Source organism: Sphaeramia orbicularis, chromosome 7 (genome assembly GCF_902148855.1).
Source record: "Sphaeramia orbicularis chromosome 7, fSphaOr1.1, whole genome shotgun sequence".
In the NCBI taxonomy this organism is placed as follows: domain Eukaryota; kingdom Metazoa; phylum Chordata; class Actinopteri; order Kurtiformes; family Apogonidae; genus Sphaeramia; species Sphaeramia orbicularis.
The window spans coordinates 39,705,395-39,731,906 of record NC_043963.1 but is presented as its reverse complement, the minus strand read 5'-3'; the positions used below and the strand labels follow the sequence as shown (position 1 = coordinate 39,731,906).

The window sequence follows — 26,512 nt, the reverse complement described above, 5'->3', positions numbered from 1 at the left end:
AAATATCATACTTTTTGATCAAATATACATTTATCGGACAGCTTTACAAATTAAGGTTTTTAGTCAAAACATATGACAGATCAACAAAATAGGACATTAAGATATAACTACCCAGCAGTTTACTTGAAAATAATTCTTGTGATAATGATGTTCATTTACAGTTTTTCTCAGTCGCTTTGGTACATTTCTCAGATCAGAATTGAAATTCTCAAAACTACAGTTTTCACATCATTGTGTTAGTTGTTCATCAAAAAAGCAGTTTCTCATTTCTTTGAACAAGTTGCAAATGCTTTGGTACATCCATGCAAATGATTATGCACAATTCTTTGCTGTTTCCAGCATTATCAATTGCTTATGTTGATCCAAATGTATTACAATGGGTCTCTGTTGAATAATCTCACCCCCAACAACATTTAGGCATTAGGTCATCACATAAGTCTTGACATGGAAAATAGTTGAACAAGTTGTCATAATATGTTAAGCATATTTCTATACATTTCTATAAGACTTTTTTTTTTTTTTAATCTGTCCTGAATTGTTAAATTGCTCCCAGGTGAATCTTGACTTTCTCTAACGAAGAGAACATATTCGTTGTGAAGTGGAGGAGAATTTGCGGCCCATCAAACCGGAACGTCAGGAGGTGTAGGAAGACTACACTGGAATTCCTACACCACTGCATGGACAGTTTTCCCGAAGGAGACTGTTCACATTTCTAATTTGTTTTTTTGTTTTTTTCTTTGTGCTATACAGTGCTGTCTTTTCCTTCCTGTATCGCAATGACATGGTCTGTCAACAAATTACAGTACAAACAGTAAGAGCATAAATGTGAATCTTGTCCAGTCTCTTGCAATCAATCTCCCACATACACTAAGGTGTAACTTATAATTTACAGTAACTGTCATCAAAACTTTAGCCATAGTTTACATCAGAACATCCCTCCAGAGTACACTGGTATAGTGACAACATGACTACGTAAGCATTTGGACTGTTTTATCCAAACACAATGACACTAGGACTTGTCATTCTGATGGCACTGACATGTTCATTGACAAAGATATTTTCTTTCTTTCTTTTTTTTTTTTTTTTTTGAGCAAGAGACTGGCTTTTGCAGGTAATCCATGGTGTTTTGCTATTTGTACAAATTGTTTTAGAAATGCACTTACTGTTTTGCAAATGTTGAGGGTGATTCAAGAAATGTACCAAAGCGACTGAGAAAAACTGTAAGTGTTTATTTAAGGTGTTTAAGTGAAGTTGACACAAATTATTCAAGACATTTTAACTAAAATGTTGTGAAGATATCATACTGACTTGTGGGTAACTATGCAAAGAGTTTTTGCTGTTTTCAGAAGTTTTATAAACAACCAATCTATGAATGGAGAAAATAGAGTAGGACATAGTTTTTATTTATTTATTTAATTAAATCAAATAAGGTTTAATAGTACTTTCAGTAGGGCTTTATGTGCTTTTCAGTGTGGTGTTGGTACTTCAGAATCTCCATCAGTAAGCAATAAAAAGAAAAAAAAAACATTCAAAGAAGCAGCGCAATTTGTTTTTTCATTCAAGAATTATTCAACGATAGAACAAAAAATATGAATATAACAAGAATATACAAAACATCAGACATTCCGAGACACAATAACCATAAACTAATAACAAGAAGACATAAAAACTATGAGAATAAACGTACAGTTAGAAAAGGAAAGAAAAATAATATTACAATGTGAAGTGGCAGACAAGTTTACTCAAGGTAATTGTAAAACTGAAGATTTTTTTTGTTTGTTTTTTTTTTATGAAATTTGACACGATTTAGAGACTCAAAATGAATTTCCAGAGCAATTAAAAATAATTGAAATGATGGGGATGCTTTGTATATGACATTTACCCAGAAGAATGAACAGGTTAAGAAGTGTAGCACAATAAAATCATGTATCTTAATTTTTTTTTGTTTTTTATTATCATCAAGTTTAATGTACAAAACAATCATGGCGTACGTTCTTTTACAGATCAGAATAGGAAGGGGTACAAAGGGTATCGAAGAGATTAAACAAACAAACAAACAAAAAATTCATAACACAAATAAAAGTTAAACGGCGGCTAGGGTTTTTTTTTTTTGTAAGTCATATTTTTCAATCATTTTAAAAAGTTTGCAGGCATTTTTCTTTTTTAATAGATTCAGGGCTTTTACAAAATGCGCAGCAAATTCATGCAGAATTGATCAGGATGACTCAAGTTCATGTGACCGAAAGAGGGCGTGGTTTAAAACGTCGACGTTGATTGACGTGTCCACGTTCAGGAAGCCAACAGTGACATCACTTTCCAGAATTCCCCTTCAGTGCTGTCTGTCTCAGCGACGAGAGCGACGGAGAAAGACAAACAAACACTGTTAACCAGCCAGCGTGCTTCCGTCTGAGGATTCAGAGACTTAGTCGAGTGTTTTAAGTGGTACTTTGTTTTTACAACCAACGCATTCAAGGTAAGTCTATATCTAATGTCAAACCATCTATCTATGTCTCACACCCATCCTAGCGGTCCGTCCAGGTCCGTTTACCTCACATGCTAACGCTAGCTGTAACGTTAGCTGTTTTCCTGCTCTGGTAATGTTGCGTTTCTGCTACAGCTCTCAAGCTAGGGAACAAAGAGGGTCATAGCCACTCGGTCCATTCTGTTGTCTTTCAGAGGGATTATAGTTGAACCTTGTAGGAGCTAATATCATGGCTACCTTGTGATTAAACAGGATTTGGCTTCTGTGAGCGGCTAACACAGTTTGGTTAATTTTTAATGATTGTAGCCGTGTGATGTAACGGTTAGCTTCCGTCTGTAATAGCATATGAGTGACGGTTACTTCTAAGACATTACACACAGACGTATTTTAGTGACAAGTGAAGGGAAAACTAATATATTATAAGGCAATTTAAGATATAAGTCTGTTTTTGCCTAGACATGTGCTCTTCCGGTCTTATTATTGTAATGTCGCAGCTGGCATTATGTGCGTGTGAAAACATGTTTCTCCGTCTGTACAGTAAGAAAGGTATGGGCCAGTTCAAAGCTCTTTTCTGTCCAGCTTTACTGTTGTCAGTCTCCCTCCTCCTTTTCCCCTTTCTTCTGTCTTTTTCCCAGCCTTAGACCCGAATAAGCTGCCAAGAGCACCGCATTCTTGTATCTAACCAATTCGTTCAGGCTCACTGAAGTTAGCCCTCTCTTTCCTTTAAACCAATGCTTTTGGTTTGCTAGAAACATACTGTCTTATTCAAACTGAGAAACACTGGGCACAAAAGTAATGTAAAGCCTCCTCTAGTTAGTTGAACTCTTCCTGTAAAGCATTGCATTTATGGGATACACGCCAACATTTTCTAAGTTCCCTTTTTATTTGTTTCCTCCCATATGCACTGTATTTCCTGTTGTATTCCAAACAATGTCACCCTTCTTCTTTATTTGAGCTGCATTTACAAAGGTGACCCAGGACTTATGTCATTATCGGAGCTGCCCAGACACACTCATATTTTCCAGGCTTATTCACACAAATCTCTGACCTGTTCCTCTAAATGGGGAAGGAATATGAAGAAAGCAAACAAACACAGCTGAAAAGTAAACACTTAGAGGTATTGAAGCAGCTCTCTGTGTCTACTACACAATGATCTACTTGTCTGTGAGGACTGGGAGTAACAGAATAGAGTTGTGGTTGGAGTAGCTGGTAGAGTGAGGTATCACAGCAATGTGATTGTGGTTAGAATGATCTTATTTTACAGAATCATTCCACTTTTTACTTAGTGATGTGAAAATGACAGGAGCTGGTCTTATATCATCTTGCATTGTTGGCTCACATATTTGATGTGTTGTGCCTTTTAAAGAACAATAGAGTTTATTTACTGGCCTTACACAATGGTGTGTTTCTTGTATACATGGGATTATGTGTATTGATTTTGAAATTGTCTTGTGATCCTCTTGACTCCCACAGTTTACTGTCCCGTAATCAGTTAGTTGCCACTTCGTCATATGTCGTCTTGTGATTGTGACACATTGCTGTCACAGTGTGATGAGGAAGTGGGTACGAGATCTGGGAGATTTCTACCATTATCGCTTTTTAAAATTAGAATTGAGGTAACAAAGATACCATAAAAAGTCTACATTTTCCAGGCAAATGAACAGACATTGCACTCAGTCTGACATGTCTGTCGCCTATTTGTTTACCTATGAGCATTACCTTGCATGTCTCAGCTTGTTGTGCAGTATTGGTTGGCTGACAAACTACCAGTTTTTGTGTCCTTGTTTCTCATTAGGTGTCTGGTTTATTCAAATGTTTAACTGGTTTCAGGTTTAACTGTGTGCTTCTGTGCCAACGTAAGGATAGAGATAGACTCATTGGATGTTTTATTTTATGGAAAACAAATCTTTGTCATGAAAACAACTAATAACTGAAGATGCTCGGTACTGTAGAACTTGAACTGGGAGGTTTGACATTTCTTACTTCTGATCTGACTGCAAATCTTCTGTCTTTTCCTTTTGTGTTTGTGTGGCCTACATGTCTGTCATTGCCAGTGGTACACTGTCATTGTCAGCTCAAGCCATGGTTCCCCAGTGTTAGAACAAGATTAGAGAAGGACATGTTGTGTCAGGGTGACGTGATCAACCACAGAGTAGCACATCCGTACAAATGTCCCTATTATTTCCACTGTGATCAACAGAATCTGACGGTGTCTGTGCATCTGTCCATTATTTGTCACAGTTTCTGCAACTGTTCTGAAGTTTTGTAACAGAGTTTAACAAGGGTCACTCTACATTGCATTGATACTTTTTAATTCTGACCACTTTAACTGAATAGGGTTTGTGTTCATTATGAATCCAGACTTGTGTTGTCTTGGTCAATATCACTTTCATGCCTCCTGCTAAATTCACCAAACATTAGATGTTATGTCATGAGATTAAGGGCTTTTGTTTATTTTTTCAAGCAGAAAGTGCTTTAGGCTTTTCTTGGATTTTTATCACTACATGCTTTAAACAGATTTCAAGTAGACTTTACCTCATGATCTCATATTTGTCCTTTTAAAAGGGCTCCTAAAAATTTTTTTTGCTGCGAAACACCCCCCACCCAGGTATTCTTTTTTATCTTGCCTATATAGCTTTATTTGTTCACTTACAGCTGATTTACTTTATACCGGTTTGTTTTTTGTAAGACAAAAAAGATGTGCAGCTCTTTGCACTTTTTGGGGCTTGTACAGAATATATTCTTTGGTGTTGTTAGACAGGTTTGTGCTGCCAACAAAAACTTCTTCCTCAGTCTTCAGTGTACTCTCAAAAATTTCATGTTTCTGTGGATTTTATTCTGGGTTATTGTTAAGTGTAAAAATGAATGAAAAATGTATAATTTTAATGACAGTTGATGATAGTTGTAATTCAGTCAGTGTGATCATCACATTCCACTCACTGTTGTTTGTGCTTTCTCCTTAGGATGTCCCTGTATCCATCACTCGAGGACCTCAAGGTCGACAAGGTCATGAGGGTAAGAGGACTGTAGCATTGAACAAAAAGCTAAAAACACTAGAACAGCAGATGATGCTTTGTCTAACCATGGGTATTAATGATATGTGAACAGATACAGCGCATCAACTGATTTACTCATCAAAAGTTTAGCTCTGCCTTAATATACCACTGGTCACTGCGGTGTTGATATATTTGTCCTGCTCCCTCGGTATTACTAAGTGCCAGCTGCCACTGAGAGTGAGATGTTTCACATAAATATCAATAGTTTAATTATTTATTTACTCTGCAGTAGAGAACAGGAAATTTTGCATTGTCATTTCATTAAAACATGACTTCAGTGATGCTTAGCATTTCGACGACTGGCAGCTGTCCACTCTCTTACCTGCTGAATTAGAATATCCTCAACAGAAACAAATACAAACATGGACAGTCATTTCCAATTCAGCCTTAGTTTTGAGGTATTCTGTAAAAGGTTTCAAATCAGTTGTCTGCAGTGAAAGCCTAGGGACCTTGATTTGTTAAACATGACACGCACATCTCTGAGGCTGTACTTAACAGAATGAAGAGGCAGTTGGGCTGATTTCACACCTATCTGGTCTGATCTGGATCAAAGTTGCAGATGTCAAACCTCCCATGGACTATGTGGTTCAACCAAAAGAGTAACAATACGCCAACCTCAGCATCGATATCTATACCTCAATCAATGTCAAGTATAAAGAGAAGGAGAACGCTTCAGCAGGTTGTTGGTATGAAGCACAATTGTTTAGTCTACTTCAAGCATTGCCGCCTGAACACCAGATTAACCAGACTAGGTGCGTAGAATGTGAGGGAGGAAAACCCTATGAACCTTGGTTCTGATGTTGGTTTTACTTTCAGGCATGAAAGCGCCCTAACATAGTGTGTAAGGAACATTCCTGTTACTTGCCAAACTAAATGTGAGGGTAAATTAGTTGTCTTTTCATTTTATATATTCATAGGGCAAGTATTTCTTTTCTTTAGTGCTTCTACTTTAGTCCACTTATTTAGGTTCAGTTTCAGATGACAGGTAGGGCTGGGCGATGTGGAAAAATATCAAATCACAATTTTTTGGATATCAGACGATATTGATATGTATCACGATATAAAGCAAATCACTATTTTTGTTAAGCTTAAATTTTCTGTTACTCATAAGTTAGTTGTGAAGACATCAGAATGTTATTTTTGGTTTAAATATGATGTATTTTCTGTCAGACGCGGAACATTGACAGATGTGCTGAAGAACATTATACAACTGTTTCAGATAAATAAAACAGGTACATTTATTTAAAACTAAACTAAAAGTCTAACCAGCAGGCAAAAGGTTTCAAGTTTTAAAAGAGAACACACACAAAGCAGACCATCTTTATGAAACAATGCTGAGGGTATATACGTGGGGGTGCATGCCTTAACTACCGTAACTGGCGTAAACCAAAAATGAAACTTAGCATGCTTTGACTGTCCGACTCCCGGCTTCTATGCTGCATCCTACTTTTCAGTAACCCAGTCACCTGAGTTCTCGGTCAAAGTTTGTCCCAAGGGAACACTCATTACCTCCCTCTGCAGCCCAAATATTAGTGTGTGTGCTGCGGCTGCTCTTGTGCCGCTGCTGTGTGCGTCAACCTAACTTGCCATGGCTCTAGTGTGATTGGTTCGGTGCGGTGCTACTTAATTATGATTAGCTGTTCTTATGTCTGTCAACACATGGACAAATGAATCCTATCGAAATTGTATCGAGCATATCTCATATTTCTATCAAGGAAAAGTTATTTGGCGATATATACCGTCATCATTTTATCGCCCGGCCCCACTGACAGGTATGTCTGATCTCCTTCTAGGCTCAGGCCCAGTATGCCCAGACCACCACCCCAGCCATGCCAGCCATCACCGAGGGAACCTACCAGCCTCAGCCTACCGCTGTTGCCATTCCAGCATCAAGTGAGTCTTGTGTATATACACTGTAGGAAAGTTGAAAATATTGTATCCTCTAGTTTCTACTCATCTTGTCTAGACAACAGTTTTACTATTGTAGAAGAAAAATTCCACATTTAGTATCTTTGTATCTTCCTTGCTTCTCATGCTGGACCCTCTGTGTGGGGGGTCTGTGGATTTGAGCTGGTCTATTATTGGGAGAAGAATAGTTCTGTAGTGGCGGGGTGAAAGGCCTGAGGCAGAGGAATGGGGTACGGCATTTTTGGATAATAATGAAGGTTAATGGACCCCCCAGGACTGGCTATGATTTCTGTCACTTTCTCCTTTTTACTTTTGTTGGATTCTTAATCAGAGGTTGATGTTTTTGAGAGTCTGTGTGAAAGCATGCCAGACTGAAGGGAATTTGTGGGAGAGAAAAGAGGCATCCACAACAGATTAGGCAGGGAACAGAATTTTAAGGGGTGGGGGGGATTGCAGATTAGAGAGTATTCCCCTTCTACTTACTTTCATTTCATTCTCCCCCTTTTCCTCCTCTCCCACTCATTCACTTCTCCTTTCTTGTACTCCGTTTGGATGCAAACTCCCGTGGGCTCCCCATCTTTTGTTTTTACCTCAGCTGAGCTAGTTATGAGTCACCATGGAGACGAGCTCTGGCAGTTGTGCCGGGACCGGGCAGGGTAGGAGAAAAGGAGGAGGAGGAGTTGGTTTGAACAAGAGGGAGAGATCCAGGGGTGCAGGAGTAAACCAGTGGGGAGGAGGAGGAGGAGGGAGGAATGTCTTCACCCAATGTGGAGGAGGAGGTGAAGGGGAGGCAGAAACACAAAATCGCAGTGACTGCATTCAGATTGCCCCAACGCGACCTTTTTTCTTCCTGTCAAGGCTTTCTTTTGCTTTCCATTTAAAATCCAAAGCCAAAAAGGAAATGATTCACACGCAGCCATACTGTCTCTTATTCTGACTTTATCAGAGTTATTTGGAAATGTCGCTTTGAGGTTAGGGTTTTTTCACAGAGAGCACAAGATGGGCATCTGAGGAAGTCAGTGAGGGGGAGGGTAAGATTGAAAACACACTGAGTGGGACTGGTCAGAAAAAAAAGTATTCTGATTTGCATATGTAGGAAGGACAAGAGGAAGAACCTGAACACAAATGATGGAACAAAGAAAGCCAAGAGAACTGTAATTGAGAAGTTGTTTTCTGTCCAGTTGAAGGAAATTCAGAAATTTGTTTCTAAGCACATTATAACTGAATCATTAAATAATTGCTGAAAACAGGAAACATTGTAAAACTAACTTATCAGGTTAGACTGAGCTACACTCGTATTAGAATCAGTGACCTTTGTGATGTTGGCAGTTACATTGTGCTTGTCAGTAGTCTGTGATACACTTTGCTAAGTTGCATAAGTGAAAGGAATGAGGTTGAATCTCAAGTCAGTGTCTTTTCGCTCTGGATTGGACTCTGGCTCTTGTGACTCAAACATGTTTGACTATACAGTCCCAATACAACTGATAGATAGTATACAAACGTCTCCACCACATTGGACCCATCAAAACGGACCCTAAACACTTATAGGAATGGGGGAGCTGCAGTTTTTCTGGATTAAAAAGCACTTACATTTATATTTCTCAGCCTATTATTATTTCTTTCTTTAGCAGATTAGATGATACATTGATGCACTCATGTACTTTTCTGATTACTGTTAAAATTCATTTTATTAATTTATTATGATTTTTTAATGCTGTCAAATACTACTACTGATGCTACTGGTCAGTTTCTTTTTAACTCTGTTTAACGTGGCTGCACCTTTTCCAAAACATGGCCTTGGTTTCAGAGCCATCAGTGGACATGCCTCCAGTGTTTCAGAGCAGAGAATTCTGTGTATTTTGGCACCATTTTAGAACATAAATTTATGTAGTTGGTCTTTTAATAATTTTACTGCATGGATAGTAACATGTTTTACTCCCGTCATAAATAAAGAAACACATTTTTATTATGATTTATATCAGGACTGATTAGAATTGTTATGTGTGCTCCTCTTTCTTCCTGTTCTCTGTGGCGAACAGAGCTGACACCTGACGCTGTCCAGTGCTTTTTGGGTGCAGTATTTACAGTAGGTGGCTGAGTGACTGGCCAGAAGTTTGTTGACTGTACATTTGACTCCGCCTGGTACCGCAAAGAGATTAGGTTGCACAATCACTGCTATTGATACAACAGTTAATAACTCAGCATTATGGTGATGTAAGTGATTAAAGATTAAACTCACTCAGCTATGGAGGTGGGAAATCCTTTTTTTCTAAGTGATCATGTTATCTGGATGATCATTATTTTCCTACCTCGTGACACAGTTTCCATTTAACTGCCAGGATAAATGTAGTAACCATTGCCTTGGTGCAACAGTAACCTCTTGTTGCCAGAAAAAGGGATGGAGACCGGCAGAAAAAAAGGAGTAACAGACAGGATTATATTTTCCAAACAGGAAGGTAAACAGGAGATGGTTAAACAGGAAGTCACAGAGGAGGAATAAGTGCACACAGACAACTAACAATTACAGACCATCATAGCATGAGTATGGAGGTGAGTGCTCATGCCAGGAAAGTTTTACTGCACTACACACTGTGCAGACACACTGTTCATTATCAGCACTATAGCAGCACAGGCCTCAGAGTTGCTGAACCATGACTTTGTTGTAATGGATGGCATGAATAAAATATCAAGTGTAAACTACTTAGGTGAAGCAAACATAACAGTGTTTGTTGGTGGTACATCTGTGATTTCAAAGCTTGAAAATGTAGGAAAACTCTTTGCAGGAGGCGGCAAAAAGTACAGGTTTAATCAGGTAATTCATCTCCTCTGATACATATGTAGGTCTTGGGTTAACTTGTCCTCTACATTGTCCGTCTCCTCTGCTATCTTTGCTTTGCCACCTTTTGTACTTGTTCCCCTTACCTCAATTTTCTCCAGTGCTTTTCTTTTTTCTACCTTGCTGCTTCCTTCTAAACTTGTCTTTCGGTTGTTACAGCCCTGTACCCAAATCTGGAGGAGCTGGGAGATTACATGGGCCTGAGCCTCGACAGCGATGAGGTCCAGAAGAACCTTGCTCTGTTGCCTGTGGCTGACAATGTAAGTGTTTGCATGGGATGTGTGGTTTAGTGCTTGTGTATGCAAACATTTGAGAGTCACTGCCAGAGGAACTTTTTCGTATCTTTTCCAGTATTTGGAGATCTGTTTATTGTATGTTTTATTGTTTAACAAGTTAAGCTTTGGTCATTATTTGTGTCGGGTTACCCCTTCGATTTGCTTTCAGTGTTGATGTCCCGAGGTGTCATGTCAGTAAAGAAAATGGACTCATAATTAATGTGAATTATGAATAAAATATCTTATTATTGTTCGATTGATAACAAACACTTGCACATTGCACATTATGTAATTCTGTCGCTATGGGATCTATCAGTCAAAACAATAACAGAAGACATGATAGTATGATGTTGTAAAGTTGTGTGGGAGTTGTTGTTTTCACCACCAACTCTCAGATGCCACTCAGGCAGAAATCATGTTCACAGACAGCATTAAAAGTGGTCAAAGTTTGATTCACATTTCATCTATTGATGTATAAGCCATAGTGTTTGCAACGATAGCCAAATGAAACCGGCTTTACATTAAATACAATGTAATGAATTTTAATTCTCTTTGCTATAGTAAAAGTAGAAAGGACAGGTGTAATTTGTAGACACCTGAAGTCATTTTCAGATATGCTAATGCGGAAGTATTGCATATTATAGCTATTTAACGACCTAAATTGAGATCACATTCAGAGTAAAACAGTAGTTAAAACCTGTTTTGAGTAAATGACAGGAGCAATGAGCAGTGCAGTGCAGTAGTCTGTTCCTACATTACCGAGTGACTCACCACAGGCCTGGAGCAGTGTGTGGGAGGGTGTGAGCTCTCCGATCCTCTCCAGTTGCGTGTGTGTATGTGTATATGTAGGTCCTGCACATGCCAAGACTCCCACCTCACCACAGCTCGTCAGCTGGCTCTTAACCATCTGTGTTCTCTGCCATTTGGTGAACCCATCACTGTGACTTCTGTTTCCCTAATTGTTTATTAATTTCTTAATTTTTTTTTTCTTTTTTTCACATTGCACATAATAATAAGAGTTTTCAAAAGCACGGCTCGAATAATTCCTGATCTCATTCACTGGTGGAGGAGGAGATGAAAATGAATCCTCCCACATGTCTCCCTTTGAAGCAACATTCCATTTTATCTTCAGCAGAATTTTAATATCACATTCCTCTTCATTAATCCCTTTTTCTCTCACCTCTCCCCACCCACTTTCTCCTTTGTTCTACTGCTTCTTCTGAACCTGCTTCTTCCTCCTCTCACCTTTTCTTCCCCCCCTGCTTTTTTGGCGTCCATTCTCATCCTCAGCAGGTGGCATTGCCCACCGCCTCGGGTGTCGGTGGGATGGTGCGGCCAGTGACGGGGACAGACATTGGCATCAGGAGGGCAGAGATCCGCCCCGGGTTGCGGGAGATTATCCTGTGTAAGGACCAAGACAGAAAGGTCGGACTGCGGCTCAGGGCAATCGACAATGTGAGTCTGAATCGTAGCTGCTGGACGGGCACCTGTTCATTTCTCAACCAGCTTGGACAGATGTTCATTAGTCACCCTTTGACCACCTTCCGTTGCACTACACTCCCCTCTAGTACCTCACAGAAACACTGATTTAATGACAACTAGGTCAAAACCTACACATATTAACTGAAAAACTAATAAAATGCAAGCAGTCACAAAACATTACAAAATTAACAGAATCAAAATAGAATGTCTGGTAACATCAGCTTTCTTTTCATTTTCCTCCACTGTTAATGTTCATAGTTCAAGGGTAAAATAGTTTTGCAGCATATGGAACCTTTTAATGGTTTTATAAGTCAAAGTAGCTAGTAGCAGTTTATTTTATTTTATTTTTGATTTTCTTTGGTATGTCAGTATAGGTGCATAGGTATGTGTATGAGAAAATGACAAGTGAGGTTAACTATTGACAAAAGATCCAAGGGAATTGATTTTTCATACAGCCTTATGCTGACAGGAAGCTAAAGGATAGATTGTCTTATTGAAAAGGGTTGTGATTAAATAAGTTACACGTCCTCCCACTCCTTTTGAATATGCGAATGAAATCATATTTTGTTTTCATGTATATATAAGTTTTCATATTTTATTGCAATCTGTTTTATTTGTAGGGACTAAAGTAGGATTATTTTGTTTGTTTTGTTGCATATTTGAAATAAACTGAACTGAATAGCTAATAGCAAAGTTAGAACAAAAACTGTAAACCCTTCATAGCCATCAAATTATATTACATATTATTTTAGTGATATTATTGTAAATATACATTCTTTGCTGCTCGAAGCACTTGGAAAAGGGAACCCCTGGTAACTGTGGATAGACTAACCCTCAAACTGGCCATGGAAAAATAAAATGAAAAATAAATGTCCTGTAGTATTCTCTGAATCCACCAGAAGTAGATGTATCATCCATTGCAGCCCCAACTGAAACTACATAAAAGTTAAACTGAGCACATCCTCCACATATAAATAAAGCTAGTGCTGTACAGCCATAAAAACAACTAAAATGAAAAACAAACGCCTTAAGTAAATAAAAAGTAATGAAGATTTTAAAACCAATAACTATTGAGGAGACCAGCTCATTATGGTGTATTAATCTGATACATCCTATAAATAGTGTAACAGGTGTTAAATAACTTTCACCGTGACATTTCCTTAACAAGCTGCGTATGTATTTGCAGTAATAATAGTAGTGTTTTGAGACTGGGTGGTGCATGAACATACACAAACATAACCTAATATGTTTCTGATTCTTGGCCAGTCAGAGTGTGCTAATGGGATCCTCAAAACAATACATTATTTAGTTTATATTGAGTTGTAGTAGGGCAGTGAAGCAGCTGTCATTATGGTTGGCAAAAACAGGAGATTCAGTGTACGGGGAATCGATACACTGCTGAAATGAAACAGATGCATGCTCGCATTTGCACAGAATGTAATACACTCTGCATAAAATACAAGACCTCAATGAAAAGATAGAGAATATACACCCTCTGTTGTGCCTGTTTGTACTGAACCTAATAAAAACATGATAAAACGTGAATGAAGGGCATCTTTTCCAATCAATTAATTCATCAGAATTGCACTTTAGGCTTGCACAAATTTTCAGTTTGTAGCTGTAGCACTGTTGATAAGGTCGACAAGTAATCGGTTAATGTATTCTGTTAATAATAATAAGTATATAAGTAACACAGTGTGATGGAGGATGTTGATTTCAAGGACTGATAGAACTTGCACAGGGTTCATTAATGTAAACAATGACTAAGCAGAAAAGTAATCTGACAATCAGACAAGTGTTTGTAATGCACAGTGAAGCCAACATTAAGTCATTGTCTACTAAAAGTGTGTGGTAACAACAAGTATTATGTCATAACATTTTGTGGTGAAAGAACAGTGAAGACATCAACCATATCTTGATCTGGTTTTGTGTTGTTTCTTTTTTCTCTCTCTCTCTTTTTTTTATCACTCTCCTTTTCTGTGTCCTTGCCTTCTCCCACTTGAGTGGCACATTTGTGTGTTTTTTTTTTTTTTTTTTAATTTCCATTATCACCTTCTTGCTCCTGACTCTGTTCACTCTACCTCCTTTCCCTTGGCCTCATTTTGACCTGGTTTATCTGTTTCCTCCTTCCTCTCACAGGGAGTGTTTATCCAGCTGGTGCAGTCAAACTCCCCTGCAGCCCTGGCTGGCCTGCGCTTCGGGGACCAGGTCCTCCAGATCAACGGGCAGAACTGTGCCGGCTGGAGCGTGGACAAAGCCCACAAGGCCCTGAAGGCTGCAGCTGAGACCCGCATTGAGCTTGTGGTCAGGGACAGGTAAGGAGTGTTTTATTCAATGAGGACACTGCAGTGGTAGCTTTAACCCTTTATTTTTGTTTTTCATATTCTGCCTTTGTCTATTACAGTAGTTATTCTGTTTAATTTTTCATTCTTTTGCAATGTTTGAAATGTCAAGATGCAGTTTAATAGCATCTCTATAGATCATACATAAAAAAAACCCACTTGTGTTTGTTTGGCTCCCCCTGCTGGCTAATTTGTTCCATGCACTTTGTTGCCCAGCTTTTCTTAAGTATGTTTTTCTCACGGTCTTTCCTTCCCTTTCCTGCCTCTTTCATTTGATTTCTCTGTGTCTATCTCCAGGCCATTCCAGCGCACTGTCACTATGCACAAAGACAGCTCAGGCCATGTCGGCTTCATCTACAAGTCTGGTAAAATCACCTCGCTGGTTAAAGACGGCTCTGCTGCCCGTAACGGCCTGCTGACTGAGCACTACATCTGTGAAATCAATGGGCAAAATGTTATCGGACTCAAGGTCAGACTGCTGTTTCCGTTTATCTTTCTGTCAAACAGTCCTGTCAGTGGTATGTGATAATGTGGACTAAGTCAATGCAAAAGTGAAGTGGAATTTATATGATGAGTGATTTAATGTGATGGCCGCTTGCCACAGTGTCTGGACACGTTTCTGTCTGCTGTTATGATGAATGTTGTGAATGTGTTCTTTGTGTAAACCTGAGTCCTTTCCTTCTCCCACTTAACTGGCTCTTTTCTTTTTTTTCTGTTATCTGCTTCTCTACTCTCTTCAGTCTACCTCCTTAGTCTTGGCTTCTTTTTTTAACTGTTTTTCACTGTATTTCCGTCTTTTTCTCACATGGAGGTGTTTGCCTCGCTGGCGTACTCTGACTCCCCTAAGACAGTAACCCCACATAGTTTGCTGTGAACCACCATCTCCTGTTCTGATCGATGGTCAGACAGTTAAAAAGGTAGAGCAGTATAAATAGCTTTGCAGTCATTGATGACAAACTGTCCTTTGAGGCCAATGTGGATGCTGTTTGCAAAAAAGCACACCGACGCATGTATTTTTATGTAAAGCTCCGGAATTTTGATGTTGACAGGACTTTTATGAAGATTTTTTTATTCTTGTTTTATTGAGTCAGTTCATACCTTTTTTTTTAATGGGCTGGTATGGTCTGCATCGCATCAAAAATAAAACCAGACTCCAAGGTATTGTGAAGGTGTGCCCCAGAATCTCAGGTGTGACCTTAATTGATATCATACACCTGCATAAGGCCTGGTCGCAGACTGGTCACAGATACGCCCTACCACTAGACATAAGAACTCTTTTATTCCTGCTGCTATCAGGTTCCTAAATAGTGTGGGGTTGCTGTTTTTGTATTGTATCTGACTTCTGTTTTTGGTGTGTGTACTGCTGGAGGTACAATCATTTGCCCCGAGGGGATGACAAAGCACCTTGAACTTTGAACTTGAACTCTAGAGACAGGAAATTCCTGGATCATAATTTTATGTTCTTTTTGTGAAAATTCTAGGATTCGCAGATCAAGGACATTCTGAGCACCTCTCCGAGTGCCATGACCATCACCATCATGCCCAAATTCATCTATGAGCACATGATTAAAAGGTAAGCCGTCAGCTCAGCCTTTGAACGGTTCATAAAGATAAGGATTCATCATGTGAAACCATGAGCCTGTGACACAGTTGCACTTCAGTTTAGCCTTTGTGACTCTAATGAATGAGCTGACAGTGGAGATTTGAAGGTTCATGGGGACAGGGTTCGCACAGGTCCTTGAAATCCTTGAACTTCAGTGTTGTGTTTTCAAGGTCTTAAAAGTGCTTGGATTTTAGTTTAAGTGCTTGAAATTATAACTCTGTGATGTGGTTTATTTCTTTATTTTTCATATTAACTCCACCATGTTAGATGTCAAGCCAAAGTTACTTACAGAGAGGTGAAACATTTTGAAAAATAAAACTTTATGGAAAAAAAAAAAAATTCCAGGTGTTCTCAGGTCGACTCCAGGTACATTTTTATCTTAATTTTTGGCACTGTGTGAGTGTGTCTGAAGAACACCAAGTGGTCTTCCCTTTTTTGGGATAAAACTTTGTGTTCTCTTTTACTTTTTGCTCTTATGAAACATCATTTTAGATGTTTATAACATAATACAATGTACATCATTGTGATAAAAAGGGAAAAAATAATTATGAGTATATGAATTCCTGTAGATATGTATTTTACCTCAGCGATAGGGTGCTGTGCTGGAAAATTTTGAAAATAACCCCTGAAAATGCTTGAATTTAACCTTGAAAAATGTGTACGAGCCCTGTGGGTATTCAGAAATGAAAAGCTGATATGTGATTATTTGACTGCTGGTGGACTGATCTTCAAAGTCAACATAAGAATTATCTACTTTAATCAACTGATAAAAAAAATAGTAGCCACTTATAATGACCACACTTACTCACAACATACTCTCATCTTCATTCATAAGACCATACTCAATAATCTGCACTCACTTTGACCCAGTTGGTTTTATGTTTACTGTTGTTCTTTGCAAATATAGTAGTTATTGAATGCAACTCCAGTTCTGTGAGCACATGCGTAGCCCTCCAACACTCAGCCACTATCGGAGTCAAGTTCAACTCAGAGTCTGTTAAGTGTTTGATTGTGAATTTCCAGTAATAAGCACCTCATACAGAGGCTTAGACATTTTGCTTATTTACTTACACAGTTTACACTCTCCAGCATCTCCTGTAGGATTTTCCTCTTGTCCATGGGTGTCAAATATACAGCCCATGGGCCAAAACTGGCCTGCCAAAGGGCCCAGTCCAGCCCGTTGGATGAATTAGTGAAATGCAGAAATTACACTTAAGTTATTAACTATTATTTTAGCTCAAGGACCACATTCTGCCCAGTTGAATCTCAAGTGGGTTATTTCAGTAAAATACTATCATAATACCCTATAACCATGTGTTTACAAACAGAGCCGAAAGGTAACTCGGCTGCTGCCGCAGCAGGCAGCTGCGCAAGCCTCCCTGCAGCGGCAGCACAAACCTCTGTTTCCCACAATGCACGTCGCAACAAAAAATTCTGAAGATGCCCGAGTTACCGCCCGGCTCTGAATGTAAACACATGGTTTGTTTATGATGGATGGCACTTTGAAATTGTTCACTGTAATGCAAGAGATTCGGGTGAGGAATTACAGAAAGACTTACAGATTTGTGATCCTTAGGCTATGACTGAGGTTTTACAGATCTGATGAAAAATTGGTCACGAAAAGTTTGGAGTTGGCATTATTTATAGGTTATGTTACTATTTTACTAGTTTGCCCACTTTAGACCATATTGGGCTTAATGGAGCCTCTGAACTACAATGAGTTTGACAGCTCTGGTCTAGTCTGTGCTCAGGAAATTACCGCTTCAGAGGAATTACATGCAGTAAAATCCATCTTTGGAAATATGTAATGACCTAAAACACAGTCAAAACTCACCCCAAAGCTCTTTATTAAATATAAAGTGAATAGAACAGTTTGATTCCTCTCATTTTCATTTGGCAATCTATGACAATGAGCTCACACCTAAACAGAGCCTTATGTGACACCATTAATCAAACCTGTCGGCCGAATATACCGTACCTGTTTGTCACCGTGAAGTTGTTGTGTATATGCTATTGATGAGATCTTTGCTCTTTCGAAATAGTAGCACTTTCTGTGTTTCTTGAATATTATAGAGTTAGTACTTTCCTTTGAATTAGTGATGTTCAATACCGTGGACTTCCTTTCCGATCTGATTTCTTAGTAAAATTCAGGCTGGTATCGGTGATACCAATCCGATACCGATCCGATACCGATACTTTGTACAAATACACTTAATGTCTGGAAAACATAAAATGAAAAAAAAGTGTGTTTCAAATCATAACTTCATAAAGAATGCAAGACATGAGAGTAATTATTGTTTAATTAGTAAGCTATTATAAAAATGTAAACTTGCAAATTAATTCACGTTACATGAACGTGTTAACATGAAACGTGAAAATGTTGAACATGTAACACTCCAACAAAAGCATTCAACATTTACACTTTCCCTTTGTTTTTGTTAAAGAACAACAGCATATTTACTGTTTTCCCCTTTAGTCTGTTCTGTTTTTGGCTCAGGACAGACTGAGTCAGAGTTGACTGACTGAGAAGTGTGATGCAGTACACACTTACCCAGGCAGAAGAAGAAGTACTTCCCACCAATGGTGTATCATTTGGACAGGATCCCAATAGTTTAGCTACTTTCCACTGTGTTCCTGATATACATTACCCCAAATGACCGAAGTATCAAAAGTATCGATATTTTGATTTGTGAATGGATTCTATAGTGTAAAGATCTGGTATCAGAGATATCAATATTTCAGTACTGATCCACACATCACTAATTTGAATTGGAAGTGCAACAATAATACCCTTAATCTGTCTCATCTACCTCAGGGGTCACTTTTAGAGATTTATGAAAATCATCTCGCACGCCCCCCTCATTGGCTATCCCGCAACTGACCCCCACTTTGGGAACCCCTGATTTAGTGCATTTACAGTAATCCACAGCTGAAACCAGGACATAAACATGCAGCAGTTTCTTGGTTATACGAAGTATCTGAGTTTCTCTAAACCTCTTCATGGTCTCATCCTGGTTACTGAAATAGGAATATAGAGTCTACATGCGCAAATATGAAACGGAATACTTCAAAACCTCCTAATATCCAGGATACTGATGTGCATTTAAGACACTCTGACTGTTCATATTGTTTTGGGTTAGCGGCAGTAATTTGAGGGACTGTGTACAGTTTTTTGATTACTGCAATGCACTGACTAAACTCTGCATGGATGTGTTTCTCAGGATGTCTACTGGTCTTCTGCGATCCGCCATGGATCACTCTGTGCCCGAGGTGTGAGGCTGTGGAAGAGGAGTATCACCAGCTCAGTCAGGACATCTGCACGGAGATCTCGCTCTCTCGTACTCTTTCCCTTACTCCTATCTGGATCTTTCTCCTCCTCTTGTCTCTGTCGCCATACGAAACCACAATCACCGTCATTGCCATTTCTCATCTTAACATAATCTCAAGATGCCTTTTTTCTATTTGTCATCTGTTAAGTATATTCCTTTTCTACATTTCTCTTACCTCTGTTGACATGTCTAGTACTTTATATATGTTAACCTTTTTAGTCCATGTTTTACATGTGTATTTTTTCTTGTTTTGTATTTGACTTTGAGGGCAGTACATTTTACGCCATGCACACTATCATGAGTCCAGAGCTTCCTCCCCATTGTGGAGTCGAATCGTTGGCAAGTGACGTGTCACTGTAACGTTAAAATGCTGTAAAAGCCGATGGCCAGTCATCAGAGCCCTATCATTGTTGACGATGGCTGAGCTCTAAGTCCCTGCACTTGACCCTTAATAATGTGCATACATCAGTAATCAGAGTTGAACTAACACCCGGGCCTTACAAGGGAACGCTGAGTTAATTTTACTATTGTTTTTTGCTTAAAAACAAACAAACAAAAAAATATATATATAAGTGTACCATGTTTTTTGGCATCAGGATAAGTTTTCAGCCTCCTGACATTCATGCCCAAGAGCTTAAATCAGGTCCCTGGATTCAACCTTCTTTCTTGGCTCCAAAAACCAATGAGAATCTAAAATCAGGGTGCAAAGTGGCAGCTTCTCAGATGTGTTGAATTTGTCGGTACTGGGAACAATGTGTGCACATTCCAGGGGAAAGTGTAGGGAAAAGGGGCAGCACTATCCGTTTGTTGCTCTGTGCAGCTGGGACTTGGCCCCGTCCTCAAACACTAGAAGAGCCAACTGTTTTCTTACACAGCTCAAAGAAATTGAGACCACAGTGATGTGTTTGACTCAACAGGTTTTTTCTTTCTTCTTTGGTCTTGTTACTCAAAATTAGAGTTTAGGGAAAACCATTGGCACAGCTAGTGTTTGTTGGGACAGGGTCTGTGCTGGGCGGACCCACTAAGTGCACTTTCCACCACCTTTTAGGAGGTTGTCCTTCCTGTATCCATTTCAGCGGTTAACATTTGTGCTTTTTTATTATTGTGTTTGTGGTGCCTCATGTTAATGAGAGAACTCATAAAACAAACATGTTTGTTGTATGTTAAATATAGGAACCTGCTTACATTTGATGCTGAAAATCATCTGCTTAAATTGGAGGCATTTGATTCCACATCATGAGTGTAGTTGTTAAACTCGCTCTCCTCTGCGAACCGTTGTTGGAGGACCTCCCTCTGTAATATTCCTTCCCTGGCTGATGAGCGCTGTCAAACTGAGCACGGCTCACAGTCAAGTGAATTTCTACTTGTTATATAAAATTGCTCCTTTTAATGCTGTTCATGTTTGGATGCATGTATTCCTTTAATTTTCTAGGTATGCAATCTGATAAACATTACTGTCATTCTGTAAAAAAAAATGCTAGAAAAAATCTAAAAGTTTATATACGAATGTAACCGAGATAATATTGTGAAACGAATAAACAGTCTTTCTGTTCACATTAACTGGGCAGTGACTTTAAGTGTCTTCTATCAGTTTCAGTTGTTTTCTTTCAGATCAGTAAATAGGGGAATGCAACATACACTATATTGCCAAAAGTATTGGCTCACCCATCCAAATAATCAGAATCAGGTGTTCCAATCACTTCCATGGCCACAGGTGTATAAAATCCAGCACCTAGGCATGCAGACTGCTTTTACAAACATTTGTGAAAGAATGGGTCGCTCTCAGGAGCTCAGTGAATTCCAGCGTGGAACTGTGATAGGATGCCACCTGTGCACCAAATCCAGTCGTGAAATTTCCTGGCTCCTAAATATTCCACAGTCAACTGTCAGCTGTATTATAAGAAAGTGGAAGTGTTTGGGAATGACAGCAACTCAGCCACGAAGTGGTAGGCCACGTAAACTGACGGAGCGGGGTCAGCAGATGCTGAGGCGCATAGTGCGAAGAGGTCACCGACTTTCTGCAGAGTCAATCGCTACAGACCTCCAAACTTCATGTGGCCTTCAGATTAGCTCTAGAACAGTGCACAGAGAGCTTCATGGAATGGGTTTCCATGGCCGAGCAGCTGCATCCAAGCCATACATCACCAAGTGCAATGCAAAGCGCTGGATGCAGTGGTGTAAAGCATGCCGCCACTGGACTCTAGAGCAGTGGAGGCGCCTTCTCTGGAGTGACCAATCGTGCTTCTCCATCTGGCAATCTGATGGACGGGTCTGGGTTTGGCGGTCGCCAGGAGAACAATACTTGTCGGACCGCATTGTGCCAAGTGTAAAGTTTGGTGGAGGGGGGATTATGGTGTGGAGTTGTTTTTCAGGAGCTGGGCTTGGCCCCTTAGTTCCAGTGAAAGGAACTGGGAATGCTTCAGCATACCAAGACATTTTGGACAATTCCATGCTCCCAACTTTGTGGGAACAGTTTGGAGCTGGCCCCTTCCTCTTCCAACATGACTGTGCACCAGTGCACAAAGCAAGGTCCCTAAAGACATGGATGACAGAGTCTGGTGTGGATGAACTGGACTGGCCTGCACAGAGTCCTGACCTCAACCCCATAGAACACCTTTGGGATGAATTAGAGCGGAGACTGAGAGCCAGGCCTTCTGTCCAACATCAGTGTGTGACCTCACAAATGTGCTTCTGGAAGAATGGTCAAAAATTCCCATGAATGCACTCCTAAACCTTGTGGACAGCCTTCCCAGAAGAGTTGAGGGTGGACCGACGTCATATTGAACCCCATAGACTAGGAATGGGATGTCACTGAAATTCATATGCGAGTCAAGGCAGGTGAGCAAATACTTTTGGCAATATAGTGTATTTCCACAGCATTATCATATATATGAAAGCTGTTAAGATTCTGTTGAACTCCTTATCAGTGATTGAAGTTGACAAAGTTATAAATATTGAGGATGCAGATTACAGCCCACTGAATATTATGTCACCCTCCCTTTCCAATCAGGTAGATGAACCCAGAGTTGAAACTAAAACACAGACAAAAACCAAAAAATGTCAGTTGTCAGTTCTTGGATAGTGTAGAAACATGACAGATTCTGCAGGAGAAGACATGCACCCTCTGTAGATTAAAAAAAAATATGACTAATCCCCCTGTATTTCACTAGCATGTTCTATCATGAATCAATTACATGTTGAATTTGTGAGGTTTTCAGATTCTGCTATGTTAGAGCCCTGTGGTCTTTATGCAGGAGATCAATCTCCCAGTAGAAGTGGGTGGTACTTTCACTGGAGGATAACTCAACTAATTAAATCAAAGTCCACATATGACCTCCTATCAGTTCTCAATAGGAACTGTATTGATATCTCTACCCATTTCCTTTTATGAACCAAGGCCCATTATAAGTAAAGGAAAATCTTTTATGTTTCAAGAATTCATCAAAAATAAAAAAAAAATCAAATTTCTCTGTACTAACTGTGTAACTGAACAAACTTTGTAGATATTGTCCCAAGGAAGCTACTCATGAAATTTGAAATTAATGCGACGAGTAGTAGAGAATGTGTTTAAAGAAACTGGTAAAGGTAACGAAGACGACACTGGACACAGCACCTTCACAATACCTCATCAGCCAATAAAAAAGCTAATTCTGAAGAGATTCCACAAAATCTTACAAACTGAACTTTTACGATGAAAAGAAAAGAAAACACAGGATTCAGACAAAGACACTGTAAGGACAACAGAGATGTTTTCTCCATGCTGTTTAATATAGGGGCTTTTGGTCTTCCTTTGTACAGTGTGGTGTGGGTGTGGGTGCGAATGGAGAAATGGCCTACAGACGCCTTTTATTGTACACACTACTATTGCCTTTAGAATAGTTAATTTACAGTAAATTCTCTGCAGATATTCATGATGTCAGTCTATTCCCTATACAAGGCATCAAATGTCCTAAAGGGTAGGATTGTAAAGGACTTGATATACATTTGTCGTCATTACATAGGTTATGTAACACATAATCGGACATTCAGACAAGGAATGAAGCATAAAATGACAGTACACATTCAAATATACACAAATGAAACTTCAGACCCCCCCTCACCCCCACACACACCTTTACCTGTATAGTCCCAGAAACATCTCCAGCATCACATTTGTCTAAGATATACTCAGTATATATTAATTCACTCACATTCCTTCACCTACATGATACCTAGTGTCATAATCTCACACTAAATAAAGAAGATCTGTTGTATTTTGGTAGGATAGTAAAACATTATAATTTAAAGTCAAATGGAGATCTGTCCCAAGAGTCTGAGAATCAGTTTGTGATAGTCTTGGAAGGATTTGACCACTATGACATTTTAACTGTTCATGAACAGAAATGGACTATTTGAATTAAAAAAAAAAAAACAAGGACATAACAGTTATTGTTATTTTTAATGTTGTCCATTACACAGTTAAAATATGACAGACAAAATTATATTTTTGAGGAATTTTTTGTGTGATTTATTTTGCCCAATCCGACACAACAGCATACATTGAATCGTAAATGATAGATATGAGAACTAATAAGGAAAAACTATTTAGACATAGGAAGCAACTAAGATGCAGGAAATGGCTTTACAAACACACACACATAGGCCTATATGCAGCTGAAGTGTAGACTGTTGTGCATAGAGGTAAATTAAGAGGGCTGAGATGATTGCTGCTACCCACAACATGCTTTAACTCTCAAACCTGAACCCTGGCTAAAGTTTCAATTCAGCATCACATGTCAGTTAAAGTTTACATTTCATCCGTCATCCTAGTTCCAACACAAAAGGGTGAGGCAGCTTGTGTTTAATTGAATGACAGCAGAACCAAACCAAAGCACACTGCTGACAGTAGGAATCATCTTCATGATTTTCATCAATAGACTTTTTTTTTTAATTTTTTTTATACAACACATTAATATAGAGAGGAGGAGGCTGCCTCCCACATTCACACACCTGTTCCCTCACAGGATTATATGGCTTTTGTAAAACATGAAACTGTTTCGGCCTCCTGATCCACTCTAACCAGTCGATACAGTTAGAACACAATCAGTGCACTACACTTGGCGATGATAGTGATGTGTTGAGAAAAAGGGGAAACATGGGAAAATGTGTCCATATGGCCTTCACTCAATGTCTTCATGAATCATTAACTGATGATGGCTGCTTCTAGTGAGACTCATTTACACTAAGAACTGAAGAAGCAACACACAAAGACTAAATGACATGACTGTTACTGTCTCACAAATGTGGGTAAAACACAACACAGAGACTTAAAGGTGCAGTGTGTAATATTTGGTAACGTCTAACAGTGAAGCTGCAGATTGTAACCAGATGAAAACATGACTTCACAGTTATTACATGCGAATGTTGGCATTTGAAGCAGTCATTGTTTTTTGTGTCTTTTAGTCGGTAACTAGTGTTTTGTTAGCTATCTAACATTACTTGACATTACCTGTCAATGTTTGCATTTGAACTGTTCATTATTGTCTTTTAGTTGGTGATTAGCATGTTGCTAATTAATGCTCGCTATCATTACTTGTATGCATTAGCATTAGAATTGTTTGTATCTTGGTTCTTTAAATTGATGACTAGCATATTGCTACATTGCCAACATTACTTGCTAGTATTGGTGTTTAAAGTGTTCATTATTGTGTGTGTGTTTAAGTCGGTAATTAGCATGTTGCTAAATACCTATCATTCTTTCCAGTGTCAGCATTTGAAGCATTAATTCTTTGTCTTCTAGGTAGTGACTGGTGTATTGCTAGCTAACTAATGCTAACATTGCTCATGCTTACTTGCTAGTGTTAGCATTTGAATTTTGGTTTGTTGTATATTTTAAGGACTAGTCAGTAGTGAGCAAACATGTATCATTCCTTATCAGTGTTAGCAGCATTTGAATTGTTTTTTGTGCCTTTTAATGGGTTACAAGTATGTTGCTAGCTAACTTTACATGTCATTGGATTTCTTACCTAGTCTGACAATCTACTGCAATTATCACCAGTAAGCTAGCACTAGCAGGTAATGCGTATTAGCAAGTAATGATTACTTTTTCTCTTCAGCTATACATTTAAGAACACATAAATATGAATGTTATATTTAGTTTCTGTATTTACATGCTACTAAACTTTACACACTGGACCTTTAAATGTTTGAAACACATCACAGACATATGTAATGACCCCTCTTCTCAACAACCACTTTTCAATTTACAATTGAACAATCAGATGTGTTTTAGTCATACCCAAACTTTCTCCATTATTTGACATGTTCGATCAATACAGTGAGTTACACTATAATTTGCCTTAAAATATCAACATTGAAATATCTAAGTTAAATTATACTGCAGATCAACGAAACAAGAACAAACTAGAGCTTTGGATACACATACAATCTTGATTTCAAGTAATTGCTTAAAATTCATAAAGTGAACAATAGTGCAAAATATGTCAATGGAATATTGAAAAAAATATTTCATGCCGCTTATTTCTTCTCTGAAGAATCGGATAATTCAGATGGCGTTGGACTGTCCTTGCTGGTTGTGTTGGGGTGTTTTATTGATTCATGAGTCTGACTGAGACAAATTTTGATCAGGCTGCATATTTGCCTGTTTTACACATTTACACAAATTGTTAAACACTTAAAAACAGGAAACTCCCCTTAGATATCACTGAATTAGAGTCTCTACGTAACGACATTCACACAAAGAAAACACCCTGAACTCAAACTGTGATAACACCCCTGACCTTAAGTCTCAGCCTCACCCTGCCAAACACATATTAATTCACATTTAGTGTCAAGTATTATGTATTCTATGTCTAGAAATGCTTTGCAGAATGACTTGTTAAATAGTTTATTTGCAATGACTCACCAACAGTGGACTTAAAATACACACTATCAGAGTGACAGTTAAACTACACCACAAGAGCATTATGTTAGCAGAAATTTACAGCACAGAGCACATCTCACGCCATCCTGATCTACACTGAAGTGTCAAACTGAGCCAGTGAGTTACTACAAAATTACTTTCTTTCCTGATAATGTTCATGAATGAAAGCGATTTTGTGTGGGTCTTCTGTGAATTGACAACTGTTGTCAGTAGAAGCTTTAGCTTTAGGGTACAACTGCCAACCATATGCCCAACTCCAGGCAAAATTCCACCCTAA

The 26,512-nt window shown here is 38.8% G+C and overlaps 1 protein-coding gene across 1 annotated transcript; it reads left to right on the top strand.

Moving 5' to 3' along the window:
• The first annotated feature begins 2,301 nt into the window (after positions 1-2,301).
• sdcbp2 (syndecan binding protein (syntenin) 2) lies at positions 2,302-20,873 on the top strand. The gene is made up of 9 exons (XM_030138095.1): positions 2,302-2,473; positions 5,446-5,497; positions 7,332-7,431; positions 10,442-10,542; positions 11,848-12,012; positions 14,179-14,354; positions 14,679-14,850; positions 15,863-15,954; positions 19,206-20,873. Exons 2-9 carry the CDS (start codon positions 5,447-5,449, stop codon positions 19,258-19,260), a joined length of 912 nt encoding a protein of 303 aa, XP_029993955.1. The 5' UTR covers positions 2,302-2,473; position 5,446; the 3' UTR covers positions 19,261-20,873.
• Positions 20,874-26,512: the final 5,639 nt, after the last annotated feature.